Raw genomic sequence first — 27,037 nt, 5'->3', positions numbered from 1 at the left:
TCATTCTTCCAGCAGACCTTTCAACAGGACTTCAGATAACTGTATTTTTACCCTTCTCTTTTCTAATTCCTCTCCCATAAACATATTCTTCCTTTACAACCAGGAAAAGAAGAAAAGCAACATTTGAATATTAAAAATGATACCTTCATATCATATCATTGTATTGTTGGAAAGGTATCTATGAAATTCCTGAAATCTGTTCTCTAAATACCAACAAATAAAAAATGTAAAAAAAAAAAATTAAATTAAAAATGAACAGTAGAACAGTTTTCTTGTACTGGTTTGTAATCCCCAGGTTACAAGCCTTGCACCAGGACCTCCACCTGTAGAACATCCTAGAGCCAGCTGCAAAGGCTAGAACCAAAGTGCACTCTGCCCTGCTGGTGTCCCCAAGTCCTTTCACCTCTGGGCTGTGGTCATGATGGCATCGATGACTTCGATGATTCTGTGCAGCGCCGAGTCCGTGCCAATGGTCATGTCCGTGCCGCAGAAGTCATTGTCGATGGAGCCCACCATGCCCACGACGTTGAGGTAAGCATACTTCTGCACAGCCTCATTATCAATCTTGCCTGCGTTGGGAACAAACAGCCTGTTTCGTAACTGACAGCAAAGGTGAGTTCTATGGATCTGAGATGGAATGTGAGATGGAACGGCCATGGGTGGAGAAATTAGTTATTCTAAACTTCCGTTTTTTACTTATCATTTCATTTTCTTTCTTTTTTTTTATTTGACAGGTAGAGTTATAGACAGAGAGAGAGACAGAGAGAAAAGTCGTCCTTCCGTTAGTTCACTCCCCAAATGGCCGCTACGGCCAGCGCTGCACCGATCTGAAGCCAGGAGCCAGGTGCCTCTTCCTGGTCTCCCATGCAGGTGCAGGGACCCAAGCACTTGGGCCATCCTCCACTGCCCTCTCAGTCCACAGCAGAGAGTTGGACTGGAAGAGGAGCAGCCAGGACTAGAACCCGGTGCCCATATGGGATGCTGGCGCCGCAGGCAGAGGATTAACCAAGTGAGCCACGGCGCCGGCCCTTCATTTTCTCAGAACTGTTAGGCAACCTGAGTCTGTGTACTTAAGGAAAGAAAAGCCAGACAAAGGTCTAAGTTATTACCGAAAATGGGAGCTGTCACTTGGCACTTAGAAAGATCACTAAATTATAAAAATCAAAGACAGGAAAGGACCCATATGCTAAAAATCTCAGTTTTACTTTGCGATGGCTTCAGACAATGACATGGCCCTGAATAAGAACATGGGACAAGTTCAGAATGAAGTACTTAGGTATCTGACTTCATGTTCCTACTGATTTTGTACAGACCCACAAGGAGGCTGCTGAGTTGGTAAGTATAGACTATTCTAGGGGTGGGGAACCTCTTTTTCTGCCAAGGTCCATTCAGATATTTATCACATCATCCGTGCGCCATACGAAATAATCAACTTAAAAGTGAGTCTGCTATATAGGTGTATTGAATTTCAAGTACTACCTGTGGTTGCCTTGGCCGGGCCAGACCAGATGATTTTGTGAGCCCTGTACAGCCTGCAGGCTGGACATTCCTGACCCCTCGACCATACCCTCAGGGCAGGAGGCCCTAGGCTAGGCCACTGCACATAAATGAAACCTGAGCAGTCTAAAGTGGCAGGGCAGGCTGAGGTCTGGACTCATGGCCACTGTCCCTCTTCCACGCCGAGTGGCCTGTATCAGAACAGAACGAAGTGGACAAGAAGACACTCTGCAGGCCCCTAAAGTTTCCAGTCTGACAGCTGGTCTCCATCCTCTAAACAGACTTTAACAAACCTCGCAGACAAGTGCTTTCTCTCAAGTCTATGCCTGCCATAAAGCTATTATTATCTTGGACAGTATGCATTTGCTGGTCAGCTTTTAAATTACATCAGAATTCTTGGGGCCGGCACTGTGGCTTGCAGGTAAAGCTGCCACCTATAGTGCCAGCATCCAACAGAAGTGCTGGGTTAAGTCCCGCCTGCTCTACTTCCGATCCAGCTCTCTGCTATGGCCTGGGAAAGCAGTAGAAGATGGTCCAAGTGCTTGGGCCCCTGCACCTGCGTGGGAGACCCAGAAGAAGCTCCTGGCTCCTGGTTTTGGATCAGCTCAGCTCTGGCCGTTGCAGTAATTTGGGGAGTGAACGAGTGGATGGAAGACCTCTTTCTCTGCCTCTGCCTCTCTGTAACTCTGCCTTTCAAATAAATAAATCAATCTTCAAAAAAATTACATCAAATTCTCTAACAACAGCCTTAAGAGATGAAAACTACAGTGTAACTAGTATAGGGTTCTCAGACACTCTCACTTAACAGTGTCAGAGGCAATAAGGAATGATATTATGGGAGATCATGGTCACCTAACTTAAAATCTTGGAACAGCTGAAGTTGGTTTTTTTTTTAGATTAATTTATTTGAAAGGTAGAATTACAGAGAGCAGAGGCAGAGAGAGAGAGAGAAGTCGCCCACCTGCTGAGTCACTCCCCAAAGGCCGCAATGGCCAGAGCTGGGCCAATCCAAAGCCAGGAGCTTCTTCCAGGTCTCCTACGTGGGTGCAGGGGCCCAAGCACTCGGGCCATCTTCTACTGCTTCCCCAGGCCATAGCAGAGAACTGGATTGGAAGTGGAGCAACCAGGACTCAAACCAGAGCCCAAGTAGGATGCTGGTGCCCCAGATGGAGGCTTAGCCTGCTATACCACAGCACCGGCCCCAACAGCTGAAGTTTAGAGTCCCCAGTGTGCTGAAGGGACGTCGCGATGGCTCAATGTGCCGCTGCTGGCACCCCGGTTATCTGCTCTACATGCAAACATGTGCGGCTTCCTCTATGGCCCTGCGATCCTCACCAGAAAAACGAGGCTAAAGGAAATCACCTATCTCAGACAGTCCCTACAGATTCCATACAACTGTCCATGCAGAAGTTCGACCAGTGGCTCACACATAGTGATGCTAAATTATCATTCTTAATTGTCATTTCTGTAAGATCCGCCCCCTGCAACAACTGCTGCTACTTCAGTGAGCCTTAACAGGCAAATGTGTGGGTTCCAGAGCTTCACAGCATGTCACGGAAGACCAACCGGGCACAGGAAACCCCGAGAACAGCCCCGAGCGGAAGCAGGCACGCACCATCCTGGGCCAGCTCCTCCAACAAGCCACTCCACTCCATCCGGAAGATGTTGGCCCCCGTGAGACTCCCATCGCCACCAATGACACACAGGTTCATGATGCCCCGGTGGATCAAGTTACAGGCAGCTTTGAGGCGGCCCTCGCGAGTCCGGAAGGCTTTGCAGCGCGCGCTGCCGATGATCGTCCCACCCTGGAAGACACACAAAAGCAAGTTCAAGCGCACAAGGCCAGGTCATCAGCATGTGCTGAGGCTGACATAGAAACACAGGACTTTCAAATTCAAGCCTTTCTCACTTTCCTCGCTGAAGTCAGTCAACCAGGGAAGTTTGCGATTTTCCCATTATTAGTCCTAGACTAGACTTCCGTGGACCAAGACACACGTGCCCGTGTCCAGGAGTGGCCAAGTAGGGTGCAGATAAAGACAAAGGACGGCTGTCCACAAAACAGGCAGAGTGCAAAAGAGCCAGTGAGGCCAGAGCAGCCGTCCAGCAGGCCTGTGTCAAAGTTGTCCCAACACCAGACGTGCTTGGCCGGGTGCCTATGGAGCAAGAGACAATGCCAGCATCGTCAGCCCCAGCGAGAGGAACAGCAGGTCTGCAGATATCGGCTGCCCAAAGCGCTCCTTCTGAGAATAGATCTTACCCTTCGTTCAAGCAAAATGAATAGGAAGCCGTGAACCAAGGGAGCTCATTTTTTTGTACTACGCATCCCCATCCCCCTTTAAAGGATAAATCTTCAGAAAACTTTTAACCTGGTCACCCAGAGCTGGTGCCGTGGCATAGGTAGTCTCCGCCTACAGCGCCAGTACCCCATATGGGCACCAGTTCATGTCCAGCTCTCTGCTAATGGCCTGGGAGGGCAGCTGAGGATGGCCAAAGTGCTTGGGCCCCTGCACGCACGCGGGCAACCCAGAAGAAGCTCCTGGCTCCTGGCTTTGGGTCGGCAGAGCTCCAGCCATTGCAGACATTTGGGGAGTGAACCAGCAGCTGGAAGACCTTTCTGTCTATAACTCTGCCTCTCAAATGAATGACTAAATCTTAAAAAGAAATAAAATCCGATCACCCAAACTTCCCGGACAGCTAACTCATGATTTTTCATACTCAGTTTTTCAAAAACTAAGGACTGAGAGGGGTATTTAGAAAATACAAGATTCTGGCCGGCACCACGGCTCACTAGGCTAATCCTCCACGTGTGGTGCCGGCACCCCGGTTCTAGTCCCAGTTGGGGTGCCAGATTCCGTCCTAGTTGCTCCTTTTCCTGTCCAGCTCTCTGCTGTGGCCCAGAAAGGCAGTGGAGGATGGCCCAGGTCCTTGGGCCCTGCACTCGCATGGGAGACCAGGAGGAAGCACCTGGTTCCTGGCTTCGGATTGGCGCAGTGCGCCGGCCACTATATGCTGGCTGTGGTAGCAGCTGCTCGGGGGGGAGGTGAACCAATGCAAAAAGGAAGACCTTTCTCTCTGTCTCTCACTGTCTAACTCTGCCTGTCAAAAAAGAAAAGAAAATTCAAGATTCCATTAAATAAATCATGAATATACTTATAAAACTTTAATTTGTACTCTCGCCCTCAGACAAACACTTAGTTTATAAAGCCTGATGCTTGTGCATGGTGCTGTGCTCCGGGCTGGAAACAGACCTCTGTCCGGACAAAGAATAATAGAAGCCCCTTGAATTAAAATCATACTTGGACTTATGTCATACTAAGTGTCTAGACATTCCAAGAGTGCATGTGCAGAACTCGCTTTGATTTACAAAGTCTTATTTCAAACCAGGAAAATTCATGTTTTTGCATGAAAATTATCACCGTTATTTTGTTCAAATCATTACAATAAGGTTACTATACCCAGAAACCTGAAATTAATATTCACAGCACAGCAATCCTATGTTAGTGTTCTTCAATTGTTTCTCATGTAAACAGTTGGAACCACAAGTGTTTTGCATTTTGGGGTATTTGCACATACATAAGATATCTTGGGGAAAGGTACCAAGTCCCAACACAAAATTAATTTGTTTCACATATGCCTTATACACATAGCCTGAAGGTAATTTTATAATTTTTTCAATAAAATATGGATGCAATATAATTTTCTTTGTAAAACATTAACAAATCAATTTCCTTTTTTTAAGATTCATTTTATTTATCTGAAAGACAGAGTTACAGAGACAGAGACAGAGAGAGAGAGAGAGAGCGAGCGTCCATCTGCTGTTTGACTCCCCGAATGGCTACAATGACTAGGACTGGGCCAGACCAAAGCCAGGAGCCAGGAGCTTCTTCCAGGTATCCCAAATGGGTGCAGGGGACCAAGAACTTGGGCCATCCTCTGCTGCTTTTCCAGGACATTAGGAGAGAGCTGGATCAGAAGTGGAGCAGCCGGCACACAAACTGGCACCCATATGAGATGCCAGCAGCACAGGAGGTGGCCTTACCTGCTGCTAACGCCAGCTCCCACCTTTTTTTTTTTTTCCAAGAGAGACAGCAAGACCAAGGGCACAAAAGTTCCACAGCCCCCTCCCAAACTGTGTGCATTAACCAGGGCTGGCCCAGGCAGAAGCCAGGAGCTCAGAAACCAGTCCAGATCCCCTATGTGCTTCCAACTACTTGAGCTTCTGTCCCCCAGGATGAACATTAGCAGGAAGCTGGAACTGGAAGCAGGGAGGGAGCTCAAATCCAGGCACGTGGATCTGGGCTGCAGGTAGCCCTGGCAGCAGCTCAACCACAAGACCAAACAGTATATTTATAATAGTGCACATGAGCCATTTCCCACTTGTGATTTCGTGTCAATGCTCACAGAGTTTCAGATTATGCAGCACTTCAGATTTTGGTGTAAGGATGCCCAACCTGGATCCGGTAGGTGTGACTCGGACACAGTTACGACGTGGCATCACTAAAACCGCAGACCCGGGTGGGAGTTTAGAGCCGGGATAAGCTTGTTCTCTGGACTTTGATTTGGCAGAGAGTAAAGGAGGCTCACGTGATCTGCTACAGCTGGGAGCAGCATCAGCAACCCAGAAATACCAACACCAGAGAAATATGATGGACAGAGCCACAGGAGTGAAACCATGAATAGCTAGGTTGCCAAGGAGGAGGCACCATTCACAAACTCATTCTCTCTCTCTCTCTCTCTCCAGCCATCCATGTTTTTCCAGTATTCCCATCTCAATCACAAGAGTAGAAGAGAAATGCTCCTCTGACTGCCAACGTTGTCCTGCGAATATTGCCCGATTTAATTACTGTGGTTGTCAAAGTTGTCTTCAATCTCTTCCTAAGCACAGCAGCTTCAAGGAAGTACCAGGTGCAGACACAGAGTCTGTGGCCAGCACTGAGATGGAACACTAGCATCTTCAGAGTGACCGTACCAATTTGGTTTTCTATTAGAAAGTACTCTAAATGAGCCATAGATTAAAATATGTTTTAAAAGATCAAACCATGGGGCTGGTGCTGTGGCACAGAAGGTTAAGCTTCTACCTGCAGTGCCAGCATCCCAGATGAGCACCAGTTCAAGTACTCACTGCTCCACTTCTGACACAGCTACCTGCTAATGCACCTGGGAATGCAGAGGAAAAGGGACCAAGTCCCTGGGCCCCTGCACTCACATGGGAGACCCAGAAGAACCTCCTGTCTCCTGGCTTCGAACTGGCTCAGCCCAGGCCATTGAGACCACTTGAAGAGTGAACCAGCAGATAGAAGATCTCTCTCTCTCTCTCTCTCTCTCTCTCTCTCTCTCTCCCTCTCCCTCTTTCCCTCCCTCCTTCTCTTTTTTGTATTTCTGCCTTTCAAATAAATAAACCTTAGAAAAAAATAAAGCTAAACCACAAGGGCCTTACATGAAGTCCATTCTTTCCATCTAATCTGCTCTTCTCACCCGTTTCAGATCCTTCACTAAGCTAAAGTGTCAACAGAAATGATTAGGCATACCAATTCTTGGCTAGTTGTCCTTTCAAGTCAAAGTAAGCCACTGTTCTGTATGCCCGAATTGGCAATTACTTCATTTCTGTGCACACCAAGGAAATGAGCCCTGTCTCATTCAGACCAACACGGGGATGCAGTGTTCCCATTAAATCCATAGCCCTCGAAGGCTGCCAGATGGACGCTTTCCCAGGCTTTGTTAAGCCTAACTCCAAGGCATGTATAAAAACCCAACAGGCATGGAGATTTGCCACTACACACACAGCTGCAACAAGCCAAAGTGGCCTCAGCATCACTGTGCTCTAAAAAGACAAAATCTCACTGAAAGTACCAGGATGAACCCTGGCTATCATACAGAACTTTAAAAATTCTTTTTCATTTGATAAGCAGAGACAGAGAGTGACAGACAGTGAGATCTCTCATATACCAGTTCACTCCCTGAAGGCCTGCAATGACTGGAACTGGGCCAAGGCCGAAGCCAGGCACTCAATCCCCATCTCCCACATGGCTGGCAAGGACCCAAGCACTTGAGCCATTACGGCTGCCTTGCAGGGTTTGCATTAGCAGGATGCTGGAATCAGGCGGGAGCCAGAGGCAGTCATTAAATCCAGGCACTCTGACATGAGACTTGAGTATCTCAACAGCCAAACCAACTGCCCCAACGTAAAATTTTTATTGCAAGGACACGTCCCTTGTCTGCATAATGCAGAGCTTTTCATGTTTTAGTGTAATTAAACAAATTAAAGATGTTTTCTTCCCAAGGAAGCAGGTAAAAACAACACCAGTCAGCGCATCAGTATGTTCAGTGTCACAGAAGCACAAGAACAAAAAGTTTCAAACTCAAAGTGTTCCTTAGTGAAAGAAACAAACAACAACATAGGAACCTACCACTTGTAGAATGCTTGAGACACTCTCCCAGTTGGCTTCTACAATATTAGAACCTCCATCCACCATGCCTTGGTAACCCTGGATGGAAAAAAAATGAAAATCTTGTTTGAAAGGGGTTGAAAGCTGCTGTGATGGAAATCAATATATTAATCATATAAAGAAGAACCACAAATGACAAGGAACCCTAGGACTGAATGGAAGTACTACATTGTAGGAAAACCTCCCAGATTTCATTTCTCATTCAAGAATATTCTGTCTGTCTACTGCATAATGATTCCCGAGATTGAAAATGGACATATTGATGCTACATTTACAACTTCACATACACTCGAGTACAAACTGTTGTCAATCACACGGCATACATGAAGGCATTTGGTCAGGGTCTCTTTATTTGCCAAGGCAATGCAGGTTACCTTAGATGTGCATTAAATGTACATTCAGCACAGCTGCATCTGCCTTACCCTCCAGTCAGTAACAACTGACGTTCTGCCTAACAGACAAGGGTAGCTATCCCTCGATTCTAAATGTATCTCACTTTTTCCTACAGAATATAAAAGATCAAGAAATGCAAAAATTATCACTTGCATCTTTATGCACACATGTCACTAGCCAAAGCTTTTACTTTATCAAAGAATACTGTTTAAACATTTAGGAAAGCTTGCTCACTACAGATTCTTGTTGTGAACTCCTAACCACTACCTCGTGATGGACAAAGGAAGAAAAAAAGTAAATGTTTTTAGAAATGAATCAGTCCACTGAATATGGAATCTGGTGGACAAATCAGTCAGTAGTACGGGTACCTTTATGGTTGATAAATATGTACACTTATATTTATAACTGTAAATTTCCATCAAAAATAGAAAGAGGGTATTTCAAATAGTTTGTGGTAAATAGAAATGAAAGATAAGTTTACCTTAGTGCAAGCAATTTTTTTTAAATGTAGGCATATTTTCTCCATAAATGTTTTAACCTTTAAATTCCATTTTCCATGAACTTTTTGAAGTGTCCTCATATACATGTGTGTGCTTGTACGTCTCCATAATCTAGTGTCGTGCTCACCCATGTCATGAATAGGAAAGGAAAAAACAGTGTGGAATGGAGTAAAACAAGGAAAAGTTAAGCAGGCTCGACTTAGTCCTGACAAGTATTTCTGCTCATCTGTACTTCATGGAAGGTTCCAAGTCCCTTGGCCACTCACCCACCATGTTCTTCTCAGACCTTAAATAAAAGGACTTCCTGTAACTGGCTCACTCACCGTCTCTACCTCGAAGCTTTGGAACTGCTTCTAAACACACTCTGGTCTAACTACAAGCATCATTTTTTAATATTTCATTAAGGTCTCTTTCTTGCTGAGAACTTTACAAGGCGCACCCTTTTGCCTTACTGCACTTGATGTAGGGAGCTCAGGTGTCGCTGTCCCTGCAAACAGTGAGGGGGACAAGCAAGAATGAGACTTGATCCAGGCCTCACTCCCTAAATCCTTCATCAGAGGCATGACTGATGCTGTGTCCGGGGCCGTGAGCTGTCTTACACAGAGGACTTGGACCAGGCACAAGTCACCAAGGGCAAAACCATGCCCTCTCCTCACCTCAGGGGTCTTATTTCTACAGAATAGCAAAAATAAACAGAGAGGTAGGTGGGTGGATGTCCACAGGGAAGGGTGGGAAGATGAACGGATGGAGGGCAGGCAGGCAAGACAGCCCTAAGGTTGCCCTAGGAATAGCCTCTACCACCCCAAAACTCTCAGATTTCTGTAAGAATGACACATCACGCAGCGTGACGTTCTTAAGAAGAAAGAACAACAGTGAACAAACTATCATTCACAGCAATTTTGACATTGGAGGTTCATTTCTACAAAGACTGGGAGGCAAGGAAACCAAGAGGGAGCAAGGCAGGCCATGTATCCTGAGCGGTTGCTACATAGGGCGATGATGTTATCAACCAAACTTCCATCCATTTGAGAATGATGGCAAAGATTACTAATGATGAGCCCAGAACACCAGCCAGCAACCCGGACCATCTTGGGTGCAGCAGAACGCAGAGCTGGGCCAACCATGGGGCTTTGACAGAGCTGGAAGTGAAGACCTGCCCAACTGCAACTTGAAGAGTGACCGCTATGAATCTGGCACATTGTTAGGTGAAGAAGGGAGGGGAAGGACCCAGGCCCAGCCCTCCTGAAGAGGAGGCAAAGCCTCCCAAGATTGTTCCCAGACCAGGGTTCGGCTGTGCACATCTAACAGCTTCAACTTTCAGATGATTCCTGCAGAATTGCTCTATGCCACCACTTCGCTACTTCATATGCTATACTGGGAACAGAAAATTTTCTTTTCCCCTAAGTATTTCTCAAAATTTAAGTACTGATTTATTTTTTAAGACAATTTCTTGGGGCCGGTGCTGTGGTTAAGCGTGTAAAGCCACCCCTGCATACTGCCATCCCATTTGGGTGCTGGTTCGAGTCCCGGCTGCTTCACTTCCAATTCAGCTGTCTGCTAGTGCACCTGGGAAAGCAGAAGAAGATGACCCACATGCTTGGGCCCCTGCACCCACGTGGGAGACCTGGAAGAAGCTCCTGGCTCCGGATTGGCCCAGCTCCGGTTGTTACAGCCATTTGGGGAGTGAAACAGCAGATGGAAGATCTCTCTCTCTCTCTCTCTCTCTCTCTCTCCTTCTGTCTCTCTGTAACTCTGCCTTTCTAATAAATTTCCTTTTGCTCCTAGAATAATAACATGTAAAACTGTTCCACATACAGTACAAAGCACAACACATATTTTGGAAAATAAAGAGCTTTCCAAAAATAACGTGATGATTTTGTGTAACATGGATATTGACGAGAAAGCCATTAAATAATAAAGGATGGGGTGAACATCGTGGCTCGGTGGGTTAAACTGCCACTTAGGACACTTGCATCCAATACTGGAGTGCCAGTTCTGAGTCCTGGCTGATGTGCTTCTGAGCTAGCTTCCTGCTAATGCATCCTGGGAGGCAGCAGATAATGGCTCAAGGCCATGGGTCCCTGTCACTCACGTGGGGGATCTAGATGGAGGTCTGGCTCCTGGAGTCAGCTGTCCAAGTCCTCGGCCAAGCCATTCAGGGAATGGGACAGCAGACAGAAGATCTCTGTATGTGTGTATGCATCTGTCTGTCTCTCCAGCTCTGTCACCCTGCCTTTCAAAGAAACAAATCTTTTTAAGAAATATTAAAAAATAAAAGATGACTTCATTAGAATTGGACTCCAGGCTCTCACTTTATTGTATACATGTGCTAAGTTGCTCGGAAATGACTCATTCTTTAATTTGCAGAGTCATTAAGCTGATGTAACGTTTGAAAAACAACTACCAAATGCAGTGTTAAGTGGTCTTTTACAACAAGGACAATGTTCCAAAACTAGAAAGAGTAATGTTACCCAAATGTACTACAATGTATAATTTCAGATGAGTTTTTTGTCTACTGAAGTCTCTCCTAGGAAGACTGTCTTAATATAACCAAAGCACTAAACATTTTCCTTTTGGAATTTGCCTTCTGAGCCAGTTTTATGACTCATGCAAGAAAAGCAAACCATAAAACCTTTACAACTATGCTTAGCTTTTGAGCAAAGTAGCAGTCTGTCTTCTAGTCCCTGACTCAGAAGATGAACCTAAGAGACCTTTAGCTGGCTGCATCCGAGCCATCATCTGGCGGAATGTTTTAGATCAAGTCGTTTGATCCCATCTCGGAACATACTATGAGCTCTGAAGCCACTTTAATTTCTTGTTGCAAATTGCTCTGAAACAATGTCAAAATAAACATACACAGCCTCTTCATTGCTCCTCGCAGATAGTGCTAAATCAGGCCACCTCAAAATGTTCATGGGAAAGTGGAATTTAACAAATAAGTTTATTGGGGCCAGCGTTGTGATGCAGTAGGTAAAAGCCTCTGCCTGGAAGCTGATATCCCATGTGGGCGTCACTTCCGATCCAGCTCCCTGCTACTGGGCCTGGAAAGCAGCGGAGAATGGCCCAAGTGCTTGGGCCCCTGGACCCCTGTGGGAGACCTGGAAGCACCTCCGGGCTCCTGGCTTGGGCCTGGCCCAGCCCTGGTGGTTGTGGCCATTTGGGGAGTGAATCAGTGGATGGAATATTTTTCCCTCTTGCTCTGCTCCTCCTCTCTCAGTAACTCTGCCTTTCAAAAAAAAAAAAAAAAAAAAAAAAGGTTATTTTAGTGCCAATAATTTTGAAATCCAGGCATATTTTTTTTCATACTATGCATTTTCCATGAACTTTCTTAAGACCCACCCATGTACGCAGAAATGGCTTTGGACAGTATTTTTAGGCTCTTGTTGAAGGCATCACAAGTGTAAGTTTACTTTAAGAAGATCCTGGAGTAATGGAACTAAAAGATACATTTCTCTTAGTGCAAAAAAAAAAAAATTTGAAATCCCAGCAAAGGGAAGTCCAGGCTCAAGGAAGGTTCCCATCCAGAGAAGCTAACAGTCACCTGATAAAAACGTGCTCACAGATTTAATTACTTCATGGGAAATTCCTTTAGAGCAACTTTAGGATTTGTCCTTGGTGAGATGCAATCAATTACTATAAAATGAGTCAGAACTGGACAAGTCATTGTATGGTCATGTACCTGGTGCTTTGGAAAACCAATAAGAAACCAACGTGATCTAGTTAGCCCTCTGGCTTTCTTTAAGCCAAAACTAACAGTAACTGATTCTAGGTAAGTTGTAAAACCAACAGCAGCTGCAGGGAAGCAGGCAAGCCACCCCCCCCCCCCCGGGGCGAACAGCTTCCAGACAATACACAGGGTAGTTTCTCAGGGCAAAGTCCTCACTGGGGGCTCAGTTAGCTGCCCCACACATGAGAGCAGCAGAGGCAGCAGCCCAAGGCAGGGAGAAAGCTCATACTCTCTGCACAAGCTGAAAATGCAGAACTGAGACTGAGCCGCCTGAAGCCATGAGTGTGATGTTAGTGGTGCTAGGGATGAAGTTGGAGGAAGAGGACAGCAGAAGATCTGGCATGGGGAAGACTTCAACAAACTATAATGCCCATTCCTGTAACTATTATTATTATTACTGGCCAGGGTTCCAGTGCAAAGACAGAGCAGGCAGGGCAGATCCAGGTGACATGACTGGGCTTTTTGTGAGTTGACTGAAGGCACTTTAAGGGTAAGACAAATGTGAAAGCATGGTAGTGAAGGGACCAGATGCTGCACGGTGATACAATCGACGATGTAGTCAGGCATCACTATATTACTTTCAGACACACGTGCAGTGGTTAAGCAGTTCTGACTTAAAGGAAATTAAAATACCCAAACAGTTATGTTTAAAATCTCCAAGAGATGTGGCTCAATGTGATGCAATAGCCTTGGTTGGCCTGTTAAAAAATTGCTGGGGGAAGGTGAAGGCCAGAGACAGAGAGAGAAGAGGTGAGACAGGAAATTAAAAAATTTAAAAAAAAAAAAACAAAAAGCAAATAGGGGCCAGCATTGTGAAGCTCAGCAGGTTAAGCCACTGTCTACGATGCTGCCAACCCAGATTGGAATGCCAATCCCAGCTGCCCCACTTGTGATCCAGCTCCAGCAGATGGCCCGAGTACTTGGGGCCCTGCCACCCATGTGGAAGACCCAGATGGAGTCCAGGCTCCTGGCTTTGGCCTGACCCAGCCCTAGCTACAGTGGCCATTTGGGGAGTGAAACAGTGGATGGAAGATTTCTTACTCTGTTTGTCTCTCCCTTTCCCTATGTCCCTGTGCCTTTCAAATAAAATAAATCTTCAATAATTAATATTTTTTAAAAAATGTAAAAGTCCCACATGTCACCAGAAAGTCAGCGTTCGTGCTGTGTAGACTCTCCTTTGTCTTAGGAAGTAGTTTCATTTTCCTCTCTTGCCCAAACATTCCAGAGCACAGGCATGATCTGGACTGTAAAAAGTCACCTACACGCCCCTTCCGCTAGCCCCAAACCAACCAGACAGTTCAGGCTGGGGGTGGGAGTGCCAACACCTATGAGAGGAAAGGCTGCCGGCCCACGGCTTGTTTTTTGTTTTGTCGGTTTTTGTTTTTGTTTCAAACACCATGAAAGCAGGCAATCTCTTCTACTCAACCAAAACAGAGAGAGAGAGAGACAGAGAGAGAGAGAGAGAGAGACAGAGACAGAGAGAGAGAAAGAGAGAGAGAGAGAGAGATGTATCCGTCCTCATGGCAAATACTGGGCTTCTTCCTATTGGGAAAAGAAAAATGACAGCGATCTAGTAATTGACAAACTAAGGCTGTGTTAGTGTACTCACTCAAGCCCCGACACTCAGAGCCCCAAAAGCTAAGATTCCACGCTGACAACCAAGTTCAGAAAAGGCAGCCAGCCGGGAGTGGAGCCGGGGCTCCTGGGAGAAGGCTGAGGTCTGCAAGTTGCAAGGACAGGGGAGACCTTCGGGCCCCTGCAGCTGCAGCACATGTAGAGACCACAGACTGATCGCCGCGCGGTTCTCGTCTCCTGCATTCTTCAGCAACCAGAAAACTCAGCTACCACGTTGAGAACGTATTTTTTTTTAATAAGGAGATAAGTTGACCAAAGTGATCAGAATTACCCTCGGCCTTTCTTCATGTGTGGAAGCTGGCAGAGATGAGCTCTGATACCATACATTTGCTAAGGGCTGGAAAGCATGGTACCAAATAGGAGAAAAGTTCTCTTGTGAAAAGATGAGAGGTTTTAAGCTAATCATATGTAGAGAGTTAGGAGATTTTTTTTTTTTTTAATATATAGAATAAATCAACAATAGGACACTAAACTCATCTATTAAACTAAATCAATGAGCCAACTCTTTCTTGCAGCCACAGTGGCACTGCCAGGTTAACTGAGTGCCTCCCCCAGCCCAGCAGAGTTGATGCTGTTCACACAGTCTTCTGTGCAAAGCATTTTATGTTCTTACTATCTCCAAGAAGCTAAAGCCATTTGTAGGTTTCTAAAGAAAAACAAAAAAACCCAGCTTACAAAGGGTTGGGGGAGTCACAAACTGGCTCACTAGGTAAAAAAGAATGAGTTAATCTGCAAAGCCTGCCCATCTCTCGGCAGAGTGCAGCCCAAGGGCTTGGCATGCACCACACGTAGGCCTGTCCCAGATTTACAGGCACGAAAACAGCAGCCGGACGGCACAGCTCAGTGCAATCAAGGCCACTCGGCAGAAAACGCCAGTTTTCAGATGCACACCCTTTTCACAGACTCATTGCTTTAAAAAAATTGACTTAATTTCAACCTCTTTTAACTGTTACCTTCTGCAAGAAGCCCAAAGTGTTCCAGGTAAACCTAGAAAGTAGATTGTTGGGGGCCAGCGCTGTGGCAAAGCAGTGCCGGCATCCCATATGGGCACCGGTTCGAGTCTGGCTGCTCCACTTCCTATCCAGCTCTCTGCTATGGCCTGGGAAAACAGTGAAACAGTGAAAGATGGCCCAAGCTCTTGGGCCCCTGCACCCAGATGAGGCTCCTGGCTCCTGGTTTTGGATTGGGCCAGCTCCAGATGGTGCAGCCAACTGGGGAGTGAACCAGGGGATGGAAGACCTCTTTCTCTCTCTGCCTCTCCTTCTCTCTCTGTGTAACTCTGACCTTCAAATAATAAATAAATCTTTCAAAAAAAAAAAAAAAAGACAGTAGACTGTGGCACAGCGGATTAAAGCCCTGGCCTAAAGCGCTGGCATCCTATGTGGGCACTGGTTCTGGTCCCAGCTGCTCCTCTTCCAATCCAGCTCTCTGCTGTGACCTGGGATAGCAGTGGAGGATGACCTAGGTCCTTGGTCTCCTGCACCCGCATGGGAGACCTGGATGGGGCTCCTGGCTTCGGATTGGCACAGCTCCAGCTGTTGCAGCCATCTGGGAGTGAACTAGCGGATGAAAGACCTCTCTCTCTGTCTCTACCTCTCTCTGTAACTCTTTCAAATAAATAAAATATATCTCCAAAATAAATAAATAAAATAAAATCAAGCGTCTCCTAAATTCGACCTGAAGCAGGTCTAGAACAGTGACCCCAGAAGGCCTTTGTCAATGTAACGAGACAGTTTTGACTGTCCTGACTGTAGGGAGTGGGTTGCTCCTGGCATCCAGTGTATAGTCAGGGAAGCTGCCTCACCTACTACAGTGTCCAGCACTTATCCAGCCCCAAATGCCATCGTGCTGAGGTTCTGTGGCTACGACCCAAAGAGCACACCAAGGAGACAACTGGACTTCCATAGTTCTCTCAAAGGTCTAAGAATGAATGAGTTCAGCTGAGGACCCCAATTCTGTGCCTGGCCACAACCCAATGGAGCCAAACACGTGCATACCTTGTTCCCTGACAAGCAAACAGTTTCCTTGCCCCATTAGAGCTCAAAGCTTTGCCAGTAGCATTCTTCCAGGGAGGCAGTTGGGCAAAACACTATTTTCATTGGACAGATGAAAATCCAGAACCAAAAGTTTAATTTATTCAACCACAGTCATTGTGCTGTAGGTTCACAACTGCTTACCCAAACCCTGGGAGTTAGAAGTATGCCAGAATTCAGAAGGTTTTAGATTTAAAAAGCAGCATGGACCCTCACAGACATAACCTGGAGCTCTCAGGAGCACACTCCGCAGAATATCACCTCCATTGAGAAAGGTACAAATTATGACACCAAACAGGGTAAGCAAGGGTTAGAGCCAACCTTGCTACAGTTCAGTCAAAGCTTTGTTGCCAAGTGTCCAAGAAAAAGCCTGCAGGCTTTAGGGTTCTGTGGATCTGAGACTACAGGGACAGGATTTTCACAGCTCTTTGCTGTGGCCTGGGAAAACAGTGTAGGTGGCCCAAGTGCTTGGGCCCCTGCACCCCTGCATGGGAGAGCCGGAAGAAGCTCCTGGCTCCTGGCTTCGGATCGGCAGAGTTCCGGCCATTGCGGCCAATTGGAGAGTGAACCAGTGGATGGAAGACCTCTCTCTTTCTCTCTCTCTGCCTCTCCTCTCTCTGTGTAACTCTGACTTTCAAATAAATAAATAAATCTTTAAAGAAAAAAAAAAGTCTGATCATTCCTTGGGCCCAGAGTTCAACTACACTCCCTGATAGATCCTCTATCAGCTGTCAATTACTAATCAAACAGATGTCATAAAGACTAGAGTAGTACAAACACACTACCGGCACCCAAGTAGTGGCCCCGGCAACATGACAGAACAGGAACTGCAGAAAATCCCTTGTATTTCCCAAAAGGAAACGAGATCTGACCGGTCAGGATTCCTTGTTCCTCACTGAGGGGAAGGGCAGGACGTGGCACTCACACCAGTCAACCTTTCTGTTGCTCGCCTCCAGGAGCCATCAGAACCAGGCACCCTCACGTCTACACAGACCACCTACAACAGGGACCTCCAAGCCCTCGTTTTTCCGAGCTGATGATGGAGAGAATAAGTCTGGTTGACTTCAAAAGCGAGCCCAGATGATCTTGAGGAAGGCCTACAAGATACGTTTCGTTATCGCTGCCTGAATTTGGAAATGTGCCAAGTCTGGTAGCGTATAGGGCTGAAGAGCGTGTGTGTGAGAAAATGCAGATCAACAACTAGAGGACACAAGGACCAGGTAAAAAGACACAAACAAAAGCTCTCAATCTTCAGGACGGAAGACTAGATACATTCGCATACCCAACAGACTTGCCCTCCCACTCTCAACCAACTGCAGACGTGGTCCCTGGTTTCTCAGCCTTGGCACTACTGACATGCGGGGCTACAGAATTCCTTGTGGTGACGGCTCTCCCGTCCATTGCAAGCTGTTGGGCAGCATCCCTGGCCTCTATACACCAGAGGCTAACACATTCCATACTCCAATTATGGCTAATTAATAAAAAAAGAAGAAGAAGAAAGAAAAAGGTCTTGAAACATCAGCAAATGTCCCTGGAGGTAAAATTCACTCTCCTACCCTAGGGCTGTGAGTCCAAGACACTGAATTCCCTTCCTTGTCCTGCAGATGACAGTGACATGGACAAAGTAAGCCATCTGGGACAGTTTCTCAACTATGAAATAACAGAAATAACTTCCTTCCTATCCTCCACCCAAAGTCCCTAGGAGGATAAGGCAGCCAGCGTCGTGAAGGGACTTCGGTCTAGTATGTAACTGCAACATCATGGAGATAACAAGAACTGTCCATGACAATCACAAGGATTCCTGAGGAAACGTTCTGGAAACCATAAATCTTTGGTGAATTTGAAAAAAAAAATTTGCTAATTAAAAAAAAACAAGAACAGCTCATTTGAGGAATGCTCTGAGCCCAAAGACCTTGGAAAACCACATTGCATATAGCAGAAATTAACTCAGTAAGCACACCCAGGACTTGCAACAGCGGGAAAAATCAGGCCACAGCTCCAGGTGGAAGGCTCCTTTGGACATCTGCAAGCCAGCTTGTGGGTAAAGAGGAGGGGGAGGAGGAAAAGGATTGTTGAGTGTGGCCCTGAGTCTAATGAGCTCATTCCACACCAGTGAGCAGGGGACAGCGGCCATCAGGACCAGAGCCCAGGAATGGAAATTCACTAGGGTAATTTGACCTTAAGAAGATCCAAATGGAAGATGATAAGACACCAGCCTGGAAATGCTCTTGTTAGAACTGATGTTTGAAAACTGCCCAGGTCAGAAAAACACAAACAAAACCACGGAACCACAGTTTATAAAAGGAAACAAACACATAGCAATAAAAATTTAAAAAAAAAAAATTCTTTGCAGGCAGTAATAAACAAATGGTTATACAGACACATGAGCACAGCCTATCAACAGCCATTTCACAAAAGCAGAAAAGGACTCCGTGGACAGACCTGGGAACCCGCGCCAGCTCTCAAGAGTCTGACGGATGCTGCTGAGCACACTGGCAGGGACCCGACACCACTCCCGAGAACGGCCCAGGCGTGCGGGCGCTAGAACAGCTTTCAGAAACCACTTTGGCAAGACACATGGCAATCCACGATAGGACCAGCCTTTTAACTCAGCCAGCGCCACATCTTAGGATTGAGGTAATGATGCTGAACAGTGAAGAGATTTAAAAATGTACATAGCTCTGGCAGGGTTCTGATAGCTGAAAACTGGGGACTAACCTACATGGCCCAAAGCTATAGGAATGATGGAAGTAGTTAAGGGCAATCAGGAGACATCAAGGTAATGCAGCAGTATCTGAATGCCTCAAGCAATAGCTGTGGAATGGATTTATCAAGTAGAAAATAAACATTATGGGTAAAAAAACCATACTGCATCAAATAGATTCACTATAATTTTAATGATGTACATGTGTCCTGGAAATACAACCTTTCACATATAGCCTTTCGTCCACGTAATACCTGAAGGAATCAGATGAAGATCCTAACAATGACTGTAGAGGAATTAAGCAACTTTTCCCAAAAATAATCTTTTTCCATTTTCAAAGCTTTATTACATTAATTTGAAAGGTGATGATAGGATTTTTTGTGATCATATTTGAATAATGTGGTCCAAACTATGAGAATGTTGGTTCTTTCTCTCCAAATACTATTTAGTCCTGAATTGCCAGAAGCTCAGAATTACATTGCTATCTCTGTTCATTGTGAAGCAGACGGTAGGGAGGTGGTGCCAGTTCTGCATTAATAATAGAAAGTTCACAGCCACGGCTTTGTCTCATTTCTTTCAGTGTTTAACTCTGCCCACCTAGGGAATGAATGTATCACTTCTACAAGAGCAAAACCTGCAAACAGATGCCTGGGCGTTGAGGAAGCTGACAAGGAGGTGGTCTCTTCTGCCCTATCCCCCCCTGGAGAGCCATTCCGGCCACTGCAGGGCTCTCAATCACCAGAGTCAAGAGAAACAAGAAGGGTGAGGGAACACTGACCTCATATATAAAGTACACCTTGGCCCCCACGTAGATTCCCATGCGCACCACCGCGCGGACAGCAGCGTTCATTCCTGCGAAAAGAACAGCAGCAGCCATTACTCAGCAGCTTGGGGGAAAACTCCAGCTCTGCCATGAATTCACTCATCCCCTGTAAACCGTGGGCCTCGCCTGAGCCCGTTTCCTAACGCGAGCGATCGGTGCCACACGCCCTCCAGGATTAGTGTGAGGATTAGAGGCACAGCAAATGGAAATGCATAGACAACCATGGACCCGAGTTAGGAGCACTTCCGGTTCACAACATCACCCCCTCCATTTGCAGGCAATTCCATCCAATCACAAAACGACACACAGGGCACGGCGCTACTTATAGTTGGCCAAATTCCAAGATGTTAACATTGAAGGGGGCAACTGGTCTCTGATTTCATAAGATGAAAATTTATTCCATGGGGCCAGCGTTGTGGTGCAGCAAGTTAAACACCAGTTCGTGTCCTGGCTGCTCCACTTCTGATCCAGCTCCCTGCTAATGGCCTGGGAAAGCAGTAGAAGATGGCCCAAGTGCTTGGGTCCCTGCCACCCATGTGGGAGACCCAGAAGAAGCTCCTGGCTCCTGGCTTCAGATCAGCACAGCCCTGGCAGCTGCAGTCATCTAGTGAGTGAACTAGCGGATGAAAGACTTGCTGTCTCTGTCTCTGTCTGTCTCCCTCTCTCTCTGTAACTCTTTCAAATAAGTAAATACATCTTTAAAAAAGAAATAAGGGGCTGACACTGTGGCTCAGGGGGTTAAAGCCCAGGTCAGCAGTGCCGGCATCCCATATGGGCACCGGTTCAAGTCTCAGCTGCTCCACTTCCAAACCTGCTCTCTGCTATGGCCTGGGAAAGCAGTAGAAGATGGCCCAAATCCTTGGGCCCCTGAACCTGCATGGGAGACCCAGAAGAAGCTCCTGGCTTCAGATTGGCCCAGCTCTAGCCATTGCAGCCATATGGGGAGTGAACCAGCAGATGGAAGACCTCAGCGGATGGAAGACCTCTCTCTCTCCCTCTCTCTCTCTCTCGCTCTCTCTACCAGTGGATGGAAAACCTATCTCTCTCTCTCCCTCTTTCTCTCTCTCTGCTTCTGCCTCTCTGTAACTCTGCCTTTCAAATAAATAAGTAAATCTAAAAAAAAGAAAGAAAAAAATTATTTTGTCACCAACTACCAGTGTAAAAAGAAAAAACTAAGGCAAAGGCCTTAAGTAAAAAACACATCATGCAATTTTATTAGTTAAAAAGTTAAATTGGTATACTACACATAAGCATACTAAAGATAAAGCGAGGATTTTCTCACACTTCACTTAAATTAAGAGCAGATTTATGTGATGAATCATAAGTCTATTAGGCTCAAAACTGCTTTCCATTAAAATCCCATTTGGGTAAGCTGAAACTTACTGGAATAGGCCTGGAGCCACCATCTCGGCTAAGGAGCTAAGGCCCATCAGGAGAGAAGCGAAAAGGAGAGAGGGCTGAGTCCACGCGGATCTGAGGCCTTCAAAATGAAGAGACCTGGAGTGTTCAGCCAAAACACTCAGACACCCAACATTTCCAACCTTCCTCCTTGGAAACGCAAACCTCAGCAATGAGCGTCAGAACTAAAGACGTCAGGGAATGTGGGTGATGAAGTGACACTTCTGGCAAACACACAACTAGAACTGTGCGCTTCCACAGGAGGTACCATGGCAGACAAGGAGCCTACATTTGTGCATATTTATATGGTAAACTGGCTCGGAAATTCGGCTACAAGTCTTCACTTAGGGGCGAGCGTTTGGCTCAGCAGTTAAGACTCTGCTTGAGATGCCGGCCTCCCATATCTGAGTGCTTGCTTGGAGTCCCAGTCCCCGTTCTGATCCAGCTCCCTGCAACTGTGCATCCCGAGAAATAGCATGTGATGGCCCGAGTACTTGGATTCCAGGCCACATGTGGGAGACCTGGATGGAGTTCTGGGCTCTTGGCTTTGGCCTGGCCCAGCACCGGCTATTGTGGGAATGTGGGGAATGAACCAGAAGATGCAAGATCTTTCTCTTGTTTCTATGCATTTCAAGTAAAATGCAATCTTAAATTATGTTGTACCAGGTCTGCAATGCTGGGACTTTTCCATCGCCTCTGAAAACTTACAATTTTGAATGACAATATCCATTTAGCTTAAAAAAAATAAAACGGGTATATGTCTGGGATATAAATGCATGTTTAATCTCTCTCTATATATATATGAATATGTACACACACATATATAAACAAATTTAGTTTTATTACTTCATATTCAAACCTGGTTGATTGCACAAAGAATTTTTATGACCTGCTAATTAGTTGGTGGCCACCTCTTAAGACACACAAACTCAGTATTTCAAGATGCAATAAATTTCGTTTTTATCCTGATAATTGTCCCTCTCTCTGTACTCTCTTTGCTGAGTAGCACAACTTCCCTGTGACCCGCTGCGGAAACTTTGAATACTTTCGAACATTAACATCTTGCCCTACCACCACCTTCCACCGAAGCCTCCTGGCCCAATCTCACAGCACGTAGAATGATTAAAGCAGCCTTTTTTTTCATTTGTTGTTAATGCAAGTAATTTACAACACATTCTTTGTGTTTAAAAGTTCAGCTATGCAAGCCCTCTGACACTTGTTTCCTTTTACACTCCACAACGTGTTGGAGCTGCTTCCTCTGTTGGTATCCATGTTCTCTCCTAAAGCACAAAATGGGCTGTGTTCCTCCCCAGCATCTCCAGGGCCTGTGGGAGCTCTTGGGCCATGTCCTGGGGACTCTCCTACCTGCTCTGCGGCACCTGGTGGCTCCCATGCTGAACCTCAGTGTCTGCCCCATGCCAGCAACTCCTGGGATGCCCCACTGACCCCTGCCCCTCCAAGATTACCTGATTTCTGCCTCACCAGACTCCCCTTGTTCCCTCTGGCACACACACCTGTGCTACATCACCACACCTGTGTCTTCCCCACCCACCCCAGGGGTGACTCTCTGGTGTCCAGGTCAGGTGCGCTTGGCCCCTTAAGCTGTAACCACATGCTTGCTTCAAAGCAGCCCTTCGTAGTTCCTTCCGAGAGACTTTATGCTTCCAGGATTTTCTGCTACGGTCACTAACAGGTGAACTAAGCACCAGATGTTGAAACCATACCAGGTGACACCCCGGGGCACCAGGTGATAAAGCACAATCAGTGCGTGGCTTGTCGCCCAGCCCCCTTCACCTCCCCTCCTTTCTGAAGACCTCATTTCCAAGAAGTCCTTCATAGATCCTTCACAAATAAAAGAAAGAACAAACTCAGGGATTCAAAAAAAAATGTAGATGGAAAAGTCCGCGGAAAGACCTACATAAGAGAAGGTGAGCACTGTGCAGAATAAAAAACATGGCCCAACTCTCACCTCTGTCCCAGCAGGTATGCACACCTCACCTCCCCGCCTCAGTTCTTCCTGTGCCTCTTCTGGGTGAGCCTACACCCCCTGGGGAGAACACAAGGTTACCCCACAGCCGTCCACCTTGAACCTGAATGGACAGGGGGCAAGGGCACACACAGTGCAGGGCCCAGCCCCAGTCTTTCTCAGGGGAGTCTGAGAATTTGCATTTCTAACAAGTTCCCAGGTAAGGTGAGGATCTCTCCTGGATAGCTCCTCTCCTCTATCTTACACTCTCCTTCTCCCTTTTCTCCCTTTGTCGCCCCACCCCTCCGGTCTGCTGCGTTTTCCCCCAGTAAACCCTTTCCCTTACTCCGGTGTTCGGTGTGTTTTGTGACGGCCTAACAGTAAGTTGGTGTGAGCGTTAAACAGCTTCGGCACTCCTGGCCCCTTCAGCTCCGGAGCTGGAAGCCTTCAAGGATGTAACCGGAGCCGGAGCCGGAGCCGGAGCCGGAGCAGCTGGGTTAGGTCTCCCAGGAAGTCTGCTGAGGGCCTGATACTTCCCGGAAGGAAGGCATGTGAAAGCTGAGGCAATGAGGATAACCTGATTAACCAAAGGTGATAAAATTAATAAACGCAACTTAAACCCTCCTCTCATTTTCACTTAACAGGTGTCCTACTTTCCTCTATTACAATGACCGGGCTTCAGATTCCCCAAAGGGAAATTTAACTGAGAAAAAGTGCCTGCTGAGACCAGATTCTTATTTAGTAGCTGAGGGGTAGGGCCTGTAAGGCTGTTAAAAGCTCTCCACCTGAATTAGTGCACAGTCAAGTCTGCCTCCGGTGCTCGGCCCTGCAGGGCAAGGCTTAAGGAAGATGGGGCCCCCAGGAGTGTTCTGTGAAGGCTGGCACTGGAGGACAAAAAGCCAAGGGGGAGGAAGGAGGCCAATCCCAAGACAAGAGGCCAGTCGCCTGGGTGGACATTTCCAGTTTGTTCATTCATTTCGCTCCGAGGTGTCCTTGGGTTCCACCACCCATCACTGGGGACAAAGGGTATTTGCAGAGTTTGTCACTCCACACTCAACCTACAGCGCTGAGTGATAGCTCAGGCATGGCTGGGTTCATCCACTTGGGATTTGTTTTAGTAGCCGAACCTGGGGATCCAAACAATGGTTCCAATGGTTCGTTGAGTCTTTCTGGAATCTTAAAGCAGGAAGTAACCTCTCTGTAATTTGCACAGACCCAAACCCTAGTCCTCAGAGAAGGTATGATCTCATTATGAGAACTAAAAAGCAAGCAGACTTTGAGACAACCAGGGAGCAGGTGAGTGGGAAACATCTGTGACGGTGGCAACTGATGACTGGATGAAGAAACTGTGGTTTATATATATAGTATGGCAGCAGTAAAAAGAAAAATGAAATCCTGTCGTTTGCAACAAAATGGATGCAATTGGAAACCATTATACTTAGTGAAATAAGCCAGACCCAAAAAGACAAACACCATATGTTCTCCCTGACCTGTGGTAACTAAAGAGTACCTAAAATGTAATATATCGGAGTGAAAATGACATTCTGAGCTTCTATCATTGTATACAGCCTTGGTCTCAATTGTTGAAGAAAAGTGGTTTTTTTCCTCATACTGTTTGTTGAACTGTTTAGTTAGTGCAAGGTTAATTTTACAAAGTTAACTGAAAATAGATCTTTGTCAAAATTAAGAGTGGGAAGAGGAGAGGGAGGAAGAAGGGTAGGAGTGTGGGCAGGAGGGAGGGTAGGGTGAGAAGAATCACTAGGTTCCTTAATCTCTATGTAGCAAGTACATGAAATTGGTATACCTTAAATAAAAATTAAAAAATAAAGCAATATCTGCGATGGTGAAGTGCAGCTGAAACGTTGCATGAGTAAATTGTTTTGTTGATCCTACACACACTGCAGAGCAAGTGGCCCAAGGATAACATCTTCCTTGAGGTCATTCAGACTTGCAGGAATTTATAGCAGGGACTGGCAAGCAAGTATTGAGTAAAGCCTTTTTTTGCTGACCACTCTGGGGTAGACTTCCCTCTTTGTAAGCCTCCCTGAAATTCAGTTCTGATAATATTTAAATTGCAAGTAATTTTGTTTTTTTAAGAAACAAGGAATATATTGATTACAATACAATGAGCTCGGTTCATTCTGGAATAATCTCTTGACCTAACTCTTTTTGCTGGTGTTGTATCACTTTTCTTACATATTCTCTGGTAACCATAACCGTGCACTTATTATATTTTTTAAGATTTATTTATTTATTTGAAAGGCAGAGTTACAGACAGGCAGAGGCAGAGAGGGAGAGAGAGACAGAGACAGAGACAGAGGTCGTCCATCCACTGGTTCACCCCCCAAATGGCCTCAATGGTTGAAGCAGGACCAATCTGAAGCCAGGAGCCAGGAGCTTCTTCCAGGTCTCCCACATGGGTGCAGGGGCCCAAGCACATGGTCCACTTTCTACTGCTTTTCTAGGCCACAGCAGAGAGCTGGATTGAAGTGGAGCAGCCAGGACTCAAACCAGCGCCCATATGGGATGCCAGCACTGCAGGCAGTGGCTTTACCTGCTACGCCACAGCGCCAGCCCCATGTACTTATTATTTTCAATACTTAAATTCCTTTTTGAAGAATAAAGTTGGGAGGCTTCCTCCTCACACTAGTTTATTTTAAAATGAACTAAAAACATGTCCTGTGCTCTTCTTGCCACTAAAGCTCCTGTACCAAGCCTTATCTTAATAATTTAGTTACAGGGTTGGGACTCCTAGGGTGAACCTCTTCCTGTGGTTCCAAGTCATGAATCTAGCAGCCTCACCATCCGGTGGCCCATCGAAACTGCCATGCCATGAGTAAGATCAGGAAAAACTTGAGATAAATCTGCAAGGGGTCTTCAGTCACCTGTTCACCTATCCATCCAGCACACACGAACTGCCTATTCTCAGACAGGCGCTGCTGAGATCCATCACTGACAAAACAGAAGATTCTGGCCCTGGTGGAGCTTACTCCCAGTTAGGAGAGACCAGTAAGCAGTAAACAAACACATTGCACCCACTGGTAAACAGACACAAGTGCTAAGCAGGAAAAAAGCAAGTAAGGCGGGAGGAGGAGGACTGAGTGTGCCTGCAGGGAGGGGCTGCAAATCCATCAGCAGCTTGGAGGGGGGCCTTCCTGAAAAGTGATGCCTGGGGTAAGAATTGAAAAGAGGGGAGAGAATTAGGAGCTGGACAAAGGGCCAGAGGCTGGAGCTTGCAGGGAGCATGCTGTGTTCCAGTGTCCTGCATTCCAGTGTCCATTGTAACCATCGTGACCCCTGTCGGCTGTCCCTTGCACACGCTGCAAGCTTTCACCTAGACTCTTCCGTAGGGATGTTTTAACTATAGGTGGCCACACACCACCCATCACTCTTAGGAGCACACTGTCCATTACGGTCACCATGGGCCACAGGCCTCTTGTCCAAATTGAGATGTGCTGCAAGTTGTCAGTATACACTCGATTTCAAAGTCTTAGAGTGGGGGCCAGCGCCGTGACACACTAAGTTAATCCTCCACCTGTGGCGCCAGCACGCCATATGGGCACCGGGTTCTAGTCCCAGTTGCTCCTATTCCAGTCCAGTTCTCTGCTGTGGCCTGGGATAGCAGTAGAGGATGGCCCAAGTACTTGAGTCCCTGCACCCACATGGGAGACCAGGAAGAAGCTGGCACCTGACTTCAGACCGGCGCAGCTCTGGCCATTGTGGCCATTTGGGGAGGGAACCAATGGAAGTAAGACCTTTCTTTCTGTCTCTCTTTCGCTGTCTGTAACTCTACCTGTCAAATGAATAAATAAAATCTTTAAAAAAAAAAGTCTTAGAGTAGAAAACAAGAATGGAAGCTGTCTTGTGAATTCTCAATACAGTAACAGAATAGGTACTGAGTTGGTGGTTTAAGTA

The 27,037-nt window shown here is 46.4% G+C and overlaps 1 protein-coding gene across 2 annotated transcripts in view; it reads right to left on the bottom strand.

Annotated features, from left to right (window-relative positions):
* The window catches only part of PFKP (phosphofructokinase, platelet), a 67,974-nt gene that overhangs the window by 33,248 nt on the left and 7,689 nt on the right, over nt 1–27,037 (bottom strand). For both annotated transcript variants that reach the window (XM_062211091.1, XM_062211090.1), the window contains exons 2-5: nt 19,714–19,787; nt 7,905–7,982; nt 3,113–3,302; nt 404–569 (exon numbers count right to left, since the gene is read on the bottom strand). In XM_062211091.1, coding sequence (XP_062067075.1) covers nt 404–569; nt 3,113–3,302; nt 7,905–7,982; nt 19,714–19,787 — 508 coding nt within the window. The remainder of the gene's footprint in view (nt 1–403; nt 570–3,112; nt 3,303–7,904; nt 7,983–19,713; nt 19,788–27,037) is intronic.

The sequence above is a fragment of the Lepus europaeus genome, chromosome 14, assembly GCF_033115175.1.
Source record: "Lepus europaeus isolate LE1 chromosome 14, mLepTim1.pri, whole genome shotgun sequence".
In the NCBI taxonomy this organism is placed as follows: domain Eukaryota; kingdom Metazoa; phylum Chordata; class Mammalia; order Lagomorpha; family Leporidae; genus Lepus; species Lepus europaeus.
Note: the sequence above shows the minus strand (reverse complement) of the source record. Positions and strands in the feature narration are given on the sequence as shown.